This window comes from Abramis brama, assembly GCF_963993115.1.
Source record: "Abramis brama genome assembly, chromosome: 3".
Lineage (NCBI taxonomy): Eukaryota > Metazoa > Chordata > Actinopteri > Cypriniformes > Leuciscidae > Abramis > Abramis brama.
In genome coordinates this window covers 12960245-12977073 of record NC_139965.1, presented here as the reverse complement: position 1 = coordinate 12977073, position 16829 = coordinate 12960245, and the positions used below count along the sequence as shown (strand labels likewise).

Genomic DNA, 16829 nt, shown 5'->3' with positions numbered 1-16829 from the left:
TGCACTTCGGGAAAGAAAGGCACTGGGGCGGCGAGCTGAGAACCAGCGTGGTCCGTCTCGAGACACCAATCAACCAACCGAGACTGTTCGGGACACAGTGGAGGATTCCACTCGAGCCCATCAGCCTCGGCGGCCCGTTTCAGCTTAGCTGACGTTTCTGGATCTGACTCGGGCAACGTTACACTCCCAGAGGGAGATAACACAGCCGAGTCATCATTTCCAGAGGTCAGCTCACCCTCCGATGCTGCAACCGACATCCTGTACCCTTGAAAAAGACGCAAACACACCTGTGTTGCTCTTTCAGGAAACGGGACCCATCACCAATGCCGGAGCACACAGGGGAATGACCGCGGCACTGAACAGTTAACTGAAACAGTGAAGCACTCACTTTTCCGCCCTCTAACCAGCCATCAACAACATAGAAATTTGATGCTGTTAAAATAGCAGTTGAGAGCTCAAAGCTTGTGATCCACCACTGCACTCGCGCTGTAGAACCAGCAGCACTGGGAGAGTCTTCCTAGAAGAACACCGACACACTCGCTCGTTGTAAACAACAGTACTCTTCAGAGACATCGAGACCGATCGGCTCCGAAGCGAAAGACAACTGGTGCGTGCATCCACTTCCGTATTTATACCCGCGCTGTGGGGCGGGGCGTGTGATGCGATTCACGGACGCCAATGTCCATTGGCTCGTTTTTACAATACTCGAAGATGACAGGCTACCTAGCGAGATCCCAATCAGTCGACACATCGACTACGTCGAACGTGACTGACTGAAAGGGAAGTTTGATTGCAGATTAATAGCAACGGAAGAATTTGGATCGTTTGAATGAGAACTGTTGATACTAGACATTGGTAGTCCAGTTGCCATTGCTATTATTTATAGGCCTCCAAAAGCACAGAAAAAATGTATTAATGAATTTGGGGACTTTTTAGGAGGTTTGTTTTCAAAATTGTATAGATTGCTAATTTTAGGTGATTTTAATATACATGTCTGCTGCCTAGAAAATGTGATGACGAAGGACTTTTTAAACTTTTTTTTAAACGATTCTTTTGATTTAACCCAATTAGTTAAGGGTCCGACTCATATGTACGGCCATACTTTAGATATGGTATTAACACATGGTCTCTCTACCAAAGATTTAGAATTAAATGACCATGTTATCTCGGACCTCAAACCTATATTGTTTAATATTCCTGTTTCATGCTGTTTGTCAATCCTGTGAAATCTCTGCAATGCTTTCGCAGTTTTTCATCGATGACTGGTACAGAATTTATCACAAAGTTTAATGAGGTGTGTAGGGTGTCTGACTCTGTTTTTCAGGATATGGGTGTTGATGAGCCCTTGTATTGGTTGCATTCAACTTGTAAAGATGTGTTAGATGCAGTGGCTCTTCAAAACACTAAACAGCGAAAAGTTAGGCCTGATCCGTGGTTAAATGATAAGATAAGAGGTCTTAGACAAATCTGTATGCAGGCAGAGAGAAAGTGGAAGAAAAATAAGTTACAAATTTATTATGACATCTTTAAGGAAGCGCAAATTTTTTTTTCAGAGGACTGTAAAATCAGCCAAATGGAAGTATTTTGTTGAGTTAATAGGTCGTTATTTAATATTATAAATACAGTTGTAAACCCTCCTATATTAAATCTAGATTCGACCCCATTGATATGCGAGAACTTTCTTAATTCATTTAAAACTAGGATTGAGAATCTTAGAGGAATTATCCCACAAATGAGCAGTGACTTTTTAGGCCTTGTAGACTGCAGTTTTTAATCAATTTTAACTCATTACATTTCAGCGGCTGCGGGAAATTGTAATCAGGCTGAAACCTACCGGGTCAGTTATAGATATGGTTCCTCCATGGTTTTTAAAAGAAAACATTGAGGTTATTGGACCTAGTATTCTTCAGATTGTGAATAAAAGATTAGATACACGTATTTTTCCTAGCATGCTGAAACAGGCCTTTGTGCAACCTGTATTAAAAAACCCCAATTTAGATCCAACTGACTTGACTCATTTCAGACCGCTCTCTCATCTTTCATTTATGTAAATGTTTTTTTTTGAAAAAGTGGTGTTTAATCAACTACATTTTTACTTAGAACAGAATAAGATTGGTGAAGTTTACCAGTCTGGTTTTAAGAAACATCATTCCACAGAGACTGCCCTTGTAAAAGTGTTCAATGATTTACTGATGACAGTGGATGCTGGTGATTCAGCAGTGTTAGTTTTATTAGACCTAACTGCAGCTTTTGATACAATAGATCACACGGTACTGCTTTCGCGGCTAGAGGAGTATGTAGGGATTCAGGGGAAGGCCCTAAATTGGTTTAAGTCATACATGACTGCTAGAAGCATGGCAGTAAGTTTTGGCTCGTATACATCGAGATTGACATCACTTATATGTGGTGTGCCACAAGGCTCTATCCTGGCCCCAATGCTTTTTTCGCTTTATATGCTCCGGTTGGAAGACATTTTCAAGAAGTATGACATCGCATTTCATTGCTATGCAGATGACTTGCAAATATATATCGTTAATAAACGGAAATAGCTTGGAACCTCTAATGTCCTGCCTGTCTGATCTTAAATCATGGCTGGCGTCTAACTTTTTATATCTCAATGAAAATAAGACAGAGGTTGTAGTGTTCGGCCCCAGAGGAACCAGGGTTGCAGCAGAGTTAAATTTCGGCCGACTTTCGGCCCACTCAGACTGTCATTATATGTTAAAGAACGTGTTAAAAACTTGGGTGTTTATATTGATAGCTCCCTGAAGTTGAATGCACAGATAAATCATGTGGTAAAGTCAAGTTTTTTTTCATCTGAGAAATCTGGCTAAGATGAAATCATGTCTGATGTATAAGAGCCTTGAAATTGCAATCCATGCTCATATATCACATAAAGACTTGATTATTGTAATTCTTTATATAAGGGTATTAGTCAAGCTTCTATTCTACGGCTGCAAAAGGTTCAAAACGCTGCAGCGAGATTATTAACGAATATTAAAAAACGTGAAAACATCACTCCGTCCTTGGTCTCTTTACATTGGCTCCCTGTACAATATAGGATTGATTTAAAACTTATTTTATTGGTGTATAAATCTCTTCATGGCCTTGCACCGACTTATTTATCAGATCTGTTAATGGAGTATCAGACAGGAAGAACTTTGAGATCATCAACTCAAAATTTGCTGAAAATTCCAAGGACCAAGTCAAGCCAGAAAGGGGATTGTGCATTTGGGGTAGTAGCGAAAAGACTTTGGAATAGCTTACCATTGCATGTTAGGGAAGCTGACTATATTCTATAAGCTGATATATATATTCTATACATTTTTAGCAGCTAGAATGATGCTAGAAATTAATTTTATAGGCAAATAAAAGTGCCTATATATGAATTTCTTTACATCATTTAAATGAGTCACATTTTGTGACTTTTAAAACTATAATAATAATATAAAATAAAAAATAATCTAACATCAAACATACCATATTGCAAAATTGATTTCTAAAATTTTATTGTACTTTTTAAAAAAAACCCTGTATTCTCACTTTTAATAATGGACTATACAAATCAATACGCCATGTTCACAGTATGTCCTTCAGAAAGAGCTGGAACATCTCTATAATTCATAAGGGGTCTTTTGAGAATAATGAAAGAAAGCCTGAAGGAGTGAGCGACGCCAAGCGTGGGAGCAACACAATCTCTCTAGTTGCGCCCCAGCATATTTATTCCTAATCAATACATTTGAATGTTAGAGAAGTTGCGAGTACACTGTTGTTTCCCTCTTTGAAAATGTCTATTGAACAGCTCACTGGTGGAATACAAACATGAATTATTCTATTAAAGTGTCACTGGGATTTGATCAACACTAGCTCTCTCTCTCTCTCTCTCTCTCTCTCTCTCTCTCTCACACACACACAGATATCTGACATAAGTAGGACATTCCTCTGTTTCTCTCTCTCTACTGTAATGATTGTCTATATACAGTAAGTGATTCTCTCCTTTTATTCTGTTATTTCTACCTTAATGTTCCTGCCAGGACATTTATACATTTTTCCAGTTCAACATTTTTGTTCCCTCTCGATAGATTTTTTTCAGCTTATATCCCCTACTCTAGAAAAAGAGCAAGCAGTAGATCTTGTTTTGTGCTGTAATGTGTAGGTGATGTGATGTGTGTGTGTGTGTGTGTGTGTGTGTGTGTGTTCTGGTGCTGTGAGGCTCAGCGCTCGGGACGAGGGATCATGGAAGTACGGCACTAATGCTAATCAAACAGAACATGCGAATAGTTAGACGTCAGCACACATCAATGCCTACAGGGCAAATACACCACACACACACACACACACACACACACACACACACACACACACACACACACAAGGAAAGGAGTAATACAGTGTGTGTAGTAGGACAGGGAAACGCAGGACGCATGAAATTCAAATTCTGTTCGATCATACAAATAAGCTGAAAATTATTTTCATATTAGCTTATAACTGATAAATGGAGGATATTAACTATTGTGTATTACTATACATAATAAATACACTAAAACTAAAACTAAGTGAATCTAGGTATTATAACAGTATGACAATAATATTCATTTTGACGTGCTAAAGCTTACATTTTGCAATTTAGCAACTTTAATAAATTTTTAGTATTTTTTTCAAGTATTGTTTTTAATCATTTTGTTTTTAAAGACTGAGTGCCTTACAAATGAAAGTTGGAGTTATGAGACACCATATACATGTGTGTCCAGTCTCAAAACTGCAACTGTATCTCTTGCATTTGTGATTTTATTTCTCACAATTTCAACTTAAAGGAGCCGTATGTAAGATTGTGGCCAAAACTGGTACTGCAATCACTTTCAAATTACTGTAGAGCAGTGTATCCCCTCCCCCTCCCCCCTGACTCGAGGTTGCCAGATATGCTGCAGGATCCAGCAGGAACGTTTGTAGCTGCAGCTGTGGTAAGTAGAGCAGAGCTGGCAACCCGGATGCCGAAACACTACTGACTTCGTGATTGGTAGATAGGTGGAGGGTGGCGCTTCAGGCCAAAACACAACATGACAACATCAACATCATTTGAGGACTGCAACTTCACTTTTAAATGACAATATCCTGGCTGGACTACTGTTGTCAGTGATATAAGTATTTGAAATTAACATGATTTATTAATGTCTAGTGACATATCAGGGCCATTTTATGATTAATTGAAATACATTTCTTACATACAGCTCCTTTAATGTATCATTTGGGATTTAATTTCTAATTAAAATTGCTTAAAATCTCAAAATTAAAATGAATTAAAATTGCAATAAGTTGGTCTTGCAGGACCACAATCTGTCCTTGAAAAGAGATCTGAAAATTTGTTTAGAAAAACCGAGAAAGAGAGAGAGAGAGAGTGAGGGATCGGCAAAGTGCAGGAGAACATGACGGATCGCTCTCTTGGTGATTCCAGCTCAGCACCTTCATCAGACACAGCATGAGTGCGCGAACACACGCACGCACGCACGCACACACACACACACACACACACACACACACACACACACGTACACAGTCTGTGTCAGACAATCAAACCCAACGTGTCTGCGTGTGTGTGTGAGTTCAGGGCGACAGCAAATCTATTGCTAGCAGGAGTGTGTCGGCAGTTCTGTGGCACAGTGCTAATGATGAATGTGTGTGCAGTTCTGAACACTGTAGAGGTTACAGAACATATCACCAGTGTCAACAAAAGTTAGTTTTCAGGAGTCTCAGCTTAAACTATGAGACTTATTATATAGCCTATATTCAATGCATAAACATTTTGCTATATATTGACAGTATAAGGTTTAGATGTTAAATATAAAAAAAAATATTATCAATTAGGCCTAAATCAGGATGCCCCTTATCACTGTCCTGCTCAAATTCACAGCACTTCAGGTCTTTTCACCAGTGTTGTTAACTACAACTAAATCTAAAATTATTAAAAATGTTTTCCATATTTGAAATCAAATATTAGATGAAAAACTTAAACTTAAAAAATTTAAATTATAAATGTTGCCTTAGCATTAAAACTTAAACTACTTAAAGGGGTCTTTAATCTTTTGCCTTAATCTTTTGACATATAAGAGGTTTTGTAACATTACAATTCATAAAGAAGAAACATAATTAATATTTGTCATAAAAAATTGTTTTATGTTTAAATAATTTAAAATTGTGTTAACAATTTTTTTACACATTTAAATTAAAACTCACATTCACTAACATTGAAAAGAAGGGGTCAAGATTGTACTTTTTATTTTTTTAAAGAAATTAATACTTTTATTCAGCAGGGAGATATTAAATTCATCAAATGTGTCAATGAAGACATCAAAGATAAAAAAAAAATCCTGAAAAAATGAACACAACTGTTTTCAACATTAATAATAATAATATCAGAAAATCTGCATATTAGAATGATTTCTGAAGGATCATGTGACTCTGAAGACTGGAGTATCGATTCTGAAAATTCAGTTTTGATCACATGAATAAATTACAGTTTACAATACATTAAAATAGAAAACAATTATTTTAAATTGTAAATATATTTCACAATATTACAGTTTTACTGTATTTTTGATCAAATAAATGCAGCCTTGCTGAGCATGAGAGAACATTTAAAACATATTACAGACCCCAAACCTTTGAACGGTAGTGTATTTATATATCTATTTTTAGATATTTATGTTAGGTAAAGTTAATGGCCAGCAAATTGTGGCGAGAAGTAAAGATACGACTGCTATCAAATGCGCAACCCCTTTATGACCAACCCAGAAACCAAAATAAATCTCTGTGGTGTTGTGTGTTGACAAAAACAATCTAGTTTTGTTATGCTAAACTACACAAAGTTGTGCTGCCGCAGTCTGGTTGAAGCATGTTAATTCCCTCAACCAATCAGACCCTGATTGCTGCAGGCGCACTAGTTTTGTTAGTGCTAATCAGTTTGTAAATCAGGGTAACCATCCATGAAAGACCTGTTCAGGAACCAGTGAAGAACAACTTCTAAACGATACAGCTTTATTGAAATTTAGCAGTAAACTGTGAGCTTAGGCCGAATTCTTATTTATCAGTGCCTGTAACAGTTAGTGGTCAGCAATTATGGCCTTTATATGGTCTACAAAGCAGAGAGCTGGAAAATGCTGGTATATTCAGTATCATCAAATTGTACACTACTGTTTAAAAATTTAGTGTAATTTATTCCAGTGATCAAAGCTGAATTTTCAGCATCATTACTCCAGTCTTCAGTGTCACACGATCCTTCAGAAATTAGTCTAAAATGCTGATTTGTTGCTCAAGAAACATTTCTTATTATTATCAATGTTAAAAACAGTTGTGTATCCGGGTAATTTTCACTGTTATTCGAATACTATGACTGCATCCGAACTGAAATGATTCAACCCCCACTGAAAATCAGGTTTATTGGCTAAATTTACAGATTTTCAGCTGTTTGCAATGAACAAATCAAACAAAAGTAATTGAAATAGCTCAACACAACAAATGTTTCAAGTGGTTTCCCCAAATTCAACTGAAAATGCAACTTTTAATGACTTCTGCAGTCTCAAAATTATTCAACTCCTTCATGGGAAGCATCTTTAGTACTTAGAATATAACACCCTTTCGCTGTTATGACCTGCTGCAATCGAGATGTAGAACCAGACACCAGCTTCTGGCAGCGTTTCTGAGGAATCTGAGTCCAGTCCTCATGAGCATTGGCCTACAGTTCAGTAATATTCTTGGGTTTGCATCCTGCAACCACCTTCTTCAAATCCCACCAGAGATTTTCTATTCAAGTCTGGTGACTGTGATGCCACTGTAGGATCTTCCAGGACTTCTTCTGTAACCAAGCCTTGGTGGAATCTGAGGTATGCTTGGGATCATTGTCCTGTTGGAAGGTCCAATGATGCTCAAGCTTCAGCTTCCTCACTGACGGCATGACGTTTTCTCCTAGGATTTCCTGATACTTCAATGAATCCATCTTGCCTTCCACACGCTGCTGGTTTCCAGTGCCAGAGGATGTAAAGAGCATCACAAGCACCACCACGGTTAACTGTAGGCAGAGGGTTCTTTCCAGCATATGCTTCATTCTTCTTCATCCAGACATCCTGATCCATAGAGCAAGAAATTTCTGTTTTGCTTCATCAAAAAATGTTTTGTTTCATCACTCCACAGAACATCCCAAAACTTCTGTGGCTTATTTATATGATTTTGAGCAAATTGGAGCCGACTTTTCTTGTGCTTTTGGGTCAGTAGTGGTGTAGTCTTGGAGTTCTGGCCTTCCTGAGCAAGCTGAAACCCCAGTGCCTGTTGCCATCAAGTCTTGCAGCAGGTCTTTTGCAGTCACTCAAGGGTTTTTCTGAACCTGCCTTCTCAGAAATCTGGTTGCAGCCGTTGAAAGCGTCCTTTTTCTGCCCCGTCCAGGTAGAGTAACCACTGTTCCTTAACTTTGAACTTGCGAACTATGCTTCCAACGGTTTCTCTAGGAATATTTAGTGCCTTTGCTACCTTTTTGTATCCTGTTCCTTGTTTGTGAAGGGTGATGATATCTTCTCTTAACTTTTTGGTTCATTCTTTTGACCATATGTCTAACATGACACTCAACAAACCTTGCCTGTTAAGATATTTCATGTGTTCTAGCTCAAGCACACCTGGTGCAACTTATGAAGCCCTTGATTATTTGCATCAGGTGTGCTTGAGACAACACCAGTTTTGCAGATTTGTGCTGTTGTGAGGGATCATATTCAGGGGGTTGAATTCATTTTGAGACTGCAGAAGTCATTAAAAGTTGCATTTTCAGTTGAATTTGGGGAAACCACTTCAATTTCAATTACTTTTGTTTGATTTGTTCCTTGCAAACAGTGGAAAGTCTGTAAATTTAGCCAATAAACCTGATTTGCAATGGGGGTTGAACAATTTTGATTACAACTGTATAGGGTAGGTGAAAAATTCACAGTACTTGTAGACAAAAGCACCCGGATGACCTACTACTTCTGGTGAGATCCTGAAGTGTGCGTATGATGGACCACAGGAGAGGATTTGTGAATGACAGGGAAGCGACGCAATTGATGCTGGTAGGTCACATGATAATGACAACATGGCGGATGTAGTACGTCCAGATTACATTCATACTATACACATTCTTACTATATGGAATGCACTTTTTAGCCGTCGTAAAGTAATTACTTATTTAAAATAAGTACCTACTCAAGAGAATATGCGATTTCGGACGCAGCCTCAGTATTCGGACATATTACCAAAGTCTATAGATATAGAAAGGCGGTTCACTCCTATTACTTATGAATGGGAGAAACTGCAACAATATGGCGAAATACATCCCGCCTTCTAAGAGCCAATCGCTGATTGGTAAAGTTATAGCGTCACTGCGGACATTGTGACAGGCGACGCAATAAGGAGGGTCGTTTCACTGGTTAAAGTTGCGAATTTCTCTGGATTTAAACCTTGTTGGAAACATTTGGAATAATGTAAGTACACAAGTTGACATAATATATAACACTGTGCTAGTGGTTTTTGGATATTTTAATGCAAAAATCGTTCATATTGTGCCTTTAATTCATGCAGGAACAACAAAATATCTAAAAACAAATGATCAAATTGATGAATCAACCTGGTCAATACATTGATTTATCATTAATAAAACAATGGATCTCCAAACCGAAATTGTACCAACATTCATTTTGCTCTGTTACACGTCTCATATATACTAAAAGGAAAGACCCTGTGTGCGGTGAGCCGTGAACATCATAACCCCTAAACAGATTGCTTGTATCGGAGCAGTTTAGGGCTGTTGTGGACGGGGATGAGGAGTCCACAGATTCAGGGTCCTACAGCCTTCGATTTGTTCAATCCACCTGATCTGGACTGAGGTGTTGATAGAGTGGTGTTGAGTATGAGGTTGTGCTCGACACTGTCTGGCTGAACAATTTCTAAAGTGACACAGACGGAGAGTGAAAGGCGTAAATTTCAAGTGTGTGAGTGTGTGTTCGCGTTGATAATGATGTGACACGCAGCCTGAATAATGAGCTGGGCTCAGGTGGACACACACCTCTGTCTCGACACCCACCCTTTGGATGAAGCGTACACTAATCACACACACACTCACTCACTGACTCACTCACTCAGACACACACGCACAAACCCGCGCTCAGACGTCACTCTTTATCTCAATCCTGTTTTCAGCAGCTTAACAGTACCATGCTCACAAATAGCATTTCCTATAAACACCTGACAAACACTTGCATACATTTATCTTTCTATATGAGGACATAACTCTATTGTTAGTACAAAACATATAAACATATATATATATATATATATACAAAACATATATATATATATATATATATATATATATATGCAAAATATTCCTCATTTGATGAATTAATCGATTAATTATAAGAGGTGGATCGTAATGAACTACATTTATTCTGTTACACTTGAGTACATTTTGGGAAAATGTGTACTTTTAAGAGTAGATGTGAGTACTTCCACTTTAACTTGAGCACATTTCTAATGAAAAAACTGCACTTTTACTTTGATACGCTTGGCGACGTTCCTTTCGTTACTTTATTTTAATGCAATACATGCTAAGAAATGCATAGTTTATTCCGAGCACAAGGTCAACTTTTTCTGGGGCAATGAGCAATGTTCAATTCACAAATGAATCACTCTTTTGAGTTAATTCTGTTCAAAGACTTCATCAAATAAGTTGGCAAAACTGTGTAAATTGGTTTGAGAAATAGTCAGGAAATTTAAGAACATCAAGAGCATTGGATGAAGTTGAAAGCAAATCTGCAGATGAATCCTATTGTTTGCAAGCGATGAAGATCTTTATTAGTTGAACATCTGCGTATGCTGTCTGTGAACGATTCAGGTATAGATACATTCGATTTCATTTTTTATACACTTAAAACATTTTACAATCAAACAGATTATTACGCTATGGACACGATACCACTACTACAAAGTACGACATATTAGGTCACAAGCTTAAGCTAAGTGTGTGTGTGTGTGTGTGTGTATGCAATTATATAAATACATATACAATTATATAAGTACATATACAATTATATAAGTACATATACAATTATATAAGTATATATATATATACATACACTGTAGTGACTATCTACTTTTACTTATTTCTATAAGTAATTATACTGAAAATTATATAAAATAAATACAAATTAATTTAGAAAAATATGTACTTATATAATTGCACACACACAAACACACACTCCATATATGTGTGTAATATGACAAAATATTCCTCCTTATTTGGTAAAACACATCCTAAATAAATAAAAAGTATATACTTATATAAAATGTATATCAATTATTATTAGTACTTATATAATACTTTATTTATTGACAGACAGATGGACATCTACACTCTATCTTTGTGGCTGACCTTCATCCCAGATATTTTACTCTCCACTCTTATCATCATCATAATGTATGAATAAAGTCATAATAGTTAAAGAGTCCATAATTCAGTTCCAGTGATGCCACAAGCTTTCAATGACCCAACCAGCAGTTTACCAATGCAATAATGCAAACCAACGAGTGTCAAATTGCATGAAAAACAAGGATATTTTTCAGAGCTTTTTCAATCCCATCTTTTCACATTCCCAAAGAACTATAGGTAAAAACAGCAAGACTGAGAGGGAAGAAGAAAAAGAAGAAGAAGAAAAAACAAAAACATCTTTGGTAAACACAAGAAGGAACATCAGGGCAAAAACACACATTGCTCTCAAGAAAGGAGTTCAAAAAAATGAACATTAATAGCAATCTCCCAGATAAAAGATGACAACATGTGCTGATCCATGTGTGTGTATCTGTGTTTTTCCAGCTTTCCTCCGCATCCTGATTTATTGGCTGGTCTTTACCACCGCATCCAGAGAACTATTCACACTGACAAAACACAGTGAAAACACCTCTGTCTTGGTGAGAGTTGGAGATAAGTTTATAGCCTAATAATCGCTCAGAGTCTTGAAAAACATCATAAAGCAACTGCTGTAAAATTGTGCTTCAGACAGCAGTACGGGGTATTACACTTCAAAACCTTTGTTTCTTCTCATTTAATGAAGATACAGTGCTTTTTCTGCCATCATCTTCAACTTTCGGAAGTCGCGCGTCTCTTTCCAAAGTCAAACGAGAAAGTTTCACCTCGTCCCACACAGACATACACACACATATATGCACATGTGGTTCCTTCATATACTCTTCATCACTACCAAAGAAAGGCTGTTTGCTTTTTAATTTGCCAAAAAAGACTTAAAAAACAAAAAGACAAGAAAAAAGGAAAAACATGCAACAAAAATACCTTCATCTCGTGGCCGGTTCAGTGTTGATTCATCGTGTTTTTTTGTGAGTGGACCTAGGGTTAAGACAAAAAGGAGGGAAAAAGAGAAAAGAGAAAATTCAAAAAAAGATTACTGTGGCAAGAGAAAAATCAAAAAAAGAAAACAAGAAAGAGCAAAAAACAAGAAATCAGCAAGAGGTTATTGTTCTCATTCTTTCTTTTCAAAAGGTGACAAAAAAAGAAAAGCAAAGGCAAACAACAAAAAGCATCATAAACACAGAATATCAAGAAAGACACAAATCGGCTACAAGATCAAAGTAGTTTAATGTTAGATCTGGGAATATTCTCTCTCGCCATTGTTCTGCTGTTCTTTAACACCAGCTTCACTCGATGCCGTTCCGACGGCTTGTTTGGCTTCCGGGGATGAAGTCAAAATCAATGTGGAGGAATCAGGAATTAATCTCTGAGGTATGAAAAACAAGAATTCCCATTCCCACCCGAGTCCTCCTCCCTCCTCTCGCTCCGGTCAAGCTATCATCCGCCTCGCTTTGAAAGTGTGAGAGGTGGTAGAGAAGAGGACCTGAGGGAAGGTGGGCATAACACACCAGGCACGTGTTCTCACACACACACACACACACACACGGCTCAAACAGCCTCTAGGGAAACGGGAACAGAGGGTGCTGTGCTCGCACATACACACACAGTGTTGACACTGTTGTCTTTGTGTGTAAACTGGGAGTTTAGCCTTTCTATACATACACAGCACAAAAATAAAACTGTAACACCATCTCAAATTAATAAGCTCTTTTTTAATGTTCTGAAACACTAGCGAACTCATTTCATCAGACTGAGACCAAAATGAAAATCTAGGATCTAATTTAAAGGGGTCATGACATGAAAAATCGAATTGACCTTGATCCTTTGACTTGTAAAAATGCTGCAAGTTTCATAGTTTAAAATGTCCTCATTATAAACAAAGCATTTATTTAATCAAGCTCCAAAAACGGTTAGTTTTGATACTGCAGGATTTGTGACGTCACACGGGCAAATTCATTTGCATATGACTGCCTCCAGAGCAAGACATCGATGAAGAGTTCCACATCATCTCCTCATAGGCTCCGCCCACTGGCGTTCAGTTGCTTAACGGCTGACATTTTCCTAAACAAACATATAACCCATTATAATCACTGACGCTGTCTACACTGATACAGTTTACAGATGTGTGTTCAGTTTCTGACACTTGAGTCTGTCGACAACAGGACAGATGGACAAATGAAAGAAAGTTTGCTTTGTCTCGTCCAGTTTAAACTGATCATCTGTGTCTCTGTACAAACTTCAGAAGGAATAAGTGAATGGTTTATTTTAACGTCGTCCCAGATCACTTCGGATGATTATATGTTTGTTCGGAGCATTTTGTTTAGTGAACGAGGCTCAGTGTAATGAAGAGTTCACAAAGAAACTTTTGTTGAAAGATGAAGCAGCGACTGTATTGAATCTGACAGAAGCTGCAGCACAAACTGTAAGTAAATGATTTTATAATGCTTTTTTATGTAAAGTAGAGTTTTATATCGATCATGTTTTCAAAACACTTAATGGTCGTTGATACTGTTTCCTATGCAGTGACGTTAGCCAATCATAACAGTGGCCGTTTACTGACAAGCCTTAAAGGAGCCGTGCCTTAAAAACTGATCATTTCAGACAGAGGCTCAGAATGAAGGTTGAAAATAATAATTTTTCCGCACAGATTTGTTTTTTGTACAAAAAAAACCTCAACATGTTTAATAACCCCATTAAACCTGGAAATAAAAAGAAAATGTTAGGATTTTAAAAGATTTAATCAAATAATGTTTTTCTAATTAATTTAATTGGTTTACGCTCACAAAATAATTGATAGAAAAATTTAATTCAATTAAAAAATCAGGTTTCTGAATTCCACAGGGTAATAAACAGGTGCAGATAGGAGTGGAAGAGTAGAAAGGAGTGTAACCTCATGAAACAAATCATTTTTGTCAGAGAATGCATTATAAAGATATTTTTAGACCCTTTTTAGACTTCTTTCTGTGTGGGCTGACCTGGAAAATGCCTGTCAAAGAGAGAAAGACAGTGAAAGAGAGAGATACATGCAGAAAAATAATGAAGAGGTCTCTCTACTGGACATGGCCGTCCTTACTTGACATTTAAGAAGAAAAAGAGTGCATGTATGTGTGAGAGAAAGACAGATCAGATCAGTCTTGCTCCAGAAGACATGGAGAGTAAAAACAGGGGACAATGTGTGTATTCGCTGACCGAGGGAAATATCTTGTCAATCAAACAGACAAGAGAGAAAGTCTGGCCAGAAAGGAGTTTAGAGATGAGTCCACTATGGCTCCCCGTCCAGCGATGACAGGATGGGGCGCTTGGTGTCAAAAGGTACTCTGACGGAGAGGAAAACCAAACGACAGGATGTTGAATGAGACTCAACTGTGTGTGAACATTAAAAAGGAGGGAGTGTTTTATACCATTTTAATTATATATTTATGTACGTAATCATATTTGAATAAAGGTAATTTTTCCTAGGCCGTACATCACTTTTGGCCATTACTATGTGTGAATATTTGTGTTGGTGTGTATGTATATATAGTTTTTTATATTGATATTACTTTACTGCTCAGTTAATTTAATTTTCAGCATCATTACTCCAGTCTTCAGTGTCACATGAACACTCAAAATTCATTCTAATATGATGATTTGCTAATTGGAAACCATGGTAATTTTCAGATTTTAATTTTTCAGAATTCTTTGATGAATAGCAAGTTCAAAAGAACAACACTTATTTTAAATAGAAATCTTTTGTAACATTATTAATATCTGTACTGTCACTTTTAAATTTGATGCATGCTTGCTGAACAAAAGTATTAATTTCTGAAAAGTAAAATCTTACTGACCCCAAAACATTTGAACAGTAGTGTGTGTGTGTATATATATATATATATGTATATATATATATATATATATAATCAGTCTATATATATAATTTTTGTCTCAGGTTGGCCCTTCAACCTTCCAAAATCAATTTCATCCATTTCAAGAGGCTCATTTCTACTTTCCACTCACTGATTTCTACCTGGATGGAGATATTACTCCCAAATTCATCCTCGACCGTCCCTTTCCTCTCTCATATTCATTTTCTCTCTCCTCGGCTGCATCCAATTTTTTATGTTTTTTTGATCATCTGTTCTCATCATTTCTCTCCGCATAACCTCTTTTTCCAAGCCTGCCTTCTCTCTTCTCTCTTTGGTGAAGTGCTTATGTAATCTATTATTTCAGCCCCAGTTCCTGGTTGTGACCTTGCTCTGCCCTCTGGCCTTTAACAGGGCAGAAAAACACCAGCAGGGTGAGAATCTGCACACGTGACGCTCTTCTGCACATCTGCTTTAACAATACAGCCAGTGATGCATGCATCTGAGTGTGTGTGCATGTGGTTATTGAGATGTTTGTGATATGAAGGTTTGTGTATATCATTATGCATGGGTGTGTTTTTATGTGAAACTGGGCTTTAATCGATACTTGTGCATCTGAGTGTGTGTACGTGTGTATACATAACTGAAAGTAAATGCTTTCACCTCATCAGCAGATGCCAGTGGAATTACACACTCCCTCAGTGTTAGATGTCAGGGCTCGTAATCAGGCCGACCACAGGTGTCTGTGGACCGGAGCGCTCTAGCAGAAATGTACCCTCTCCTCTGATATCCCAAACGGGGGGATATGAGTTCAATCTGCTACCTGTGGCTCACCCTCTTTACAGAAATACGATTCAGAAAATCAGCTTGAAAGAGGAATGAGATAGCCAGATGGCTTCCACCTGATGTTTTCATGCCTCTCAGCTTCTCCTGAGTGGAAATGGGTAGAAATTAGAGCGCCGATAGAAAGAGAGCACCCAAGTGACTTTGATAGACTGGATATAATTGAGCTCTATTTAACAGCATTAAAGATGCCTGGCCGACCTGGTGTGTGAAGTGTGTTTCTATTATACGACGTGGGGAGATGTAAATTGGAATTAGCATTAGAGGCATTTCTATTAAACTGAGTATTGCTGCAGTCCAGCATGGATCTGTAATGATTTCGGGGGTTTATGCGCTTTGGGCGCAAACCTCGTATCTCAAAAAACACTACATTTCAGGAACTGGGGAAAAAACCCCTGCATTCTATAAACAATTAAACACTGCGTTGTCAAAGTTGACAATGAGGTTTTATGTAAGGTCAAACACTTGCATGTGATATTATTTATATTATTAACATTTGACCAAAATCAAGCTCAGTGGACTCTCAGTTGAACACAAAACATACAGTACATGTTTTGTCCATCATTAGAACGGCTGCATCTGAGGCAGTACGTGCATCGCATTATGTTTTCATCAACTTACAGGTTATAAAGTTAGTTTTTTCTGTCATTCGTCATGATGTTATAAAAGACGAAGTGCTTCGCACAGGCTATTGTAAACAATATTGGCTATGA

At 37.6% G+C, this 16829-nt stretch overlaps 1 protein-coding gene across 2 annotated transcripts in view; it reads right to left on the bottom strand.

Annotated features, from left to right (window-relative positions):
* The window catches only part of nlgn2a (neuroligin 2a), a 207203-nt gene that overhangs the window by 88630 nt on the left and 101744 nt on the right, over nt 1–16829 (bottom strand). For both annotated transcript variants that reach the window (XM_084110269.1, XM_084110268.1), the window contains one exon: nt 12356–12409. In XM_084110269.1, coding sequence (XP_083966395.1) covers nt 12356–12409 — 54 coding nt within the window. The remainder of the gene's footprint in view (nt 1–12355; nt 12410–16829) is intronic.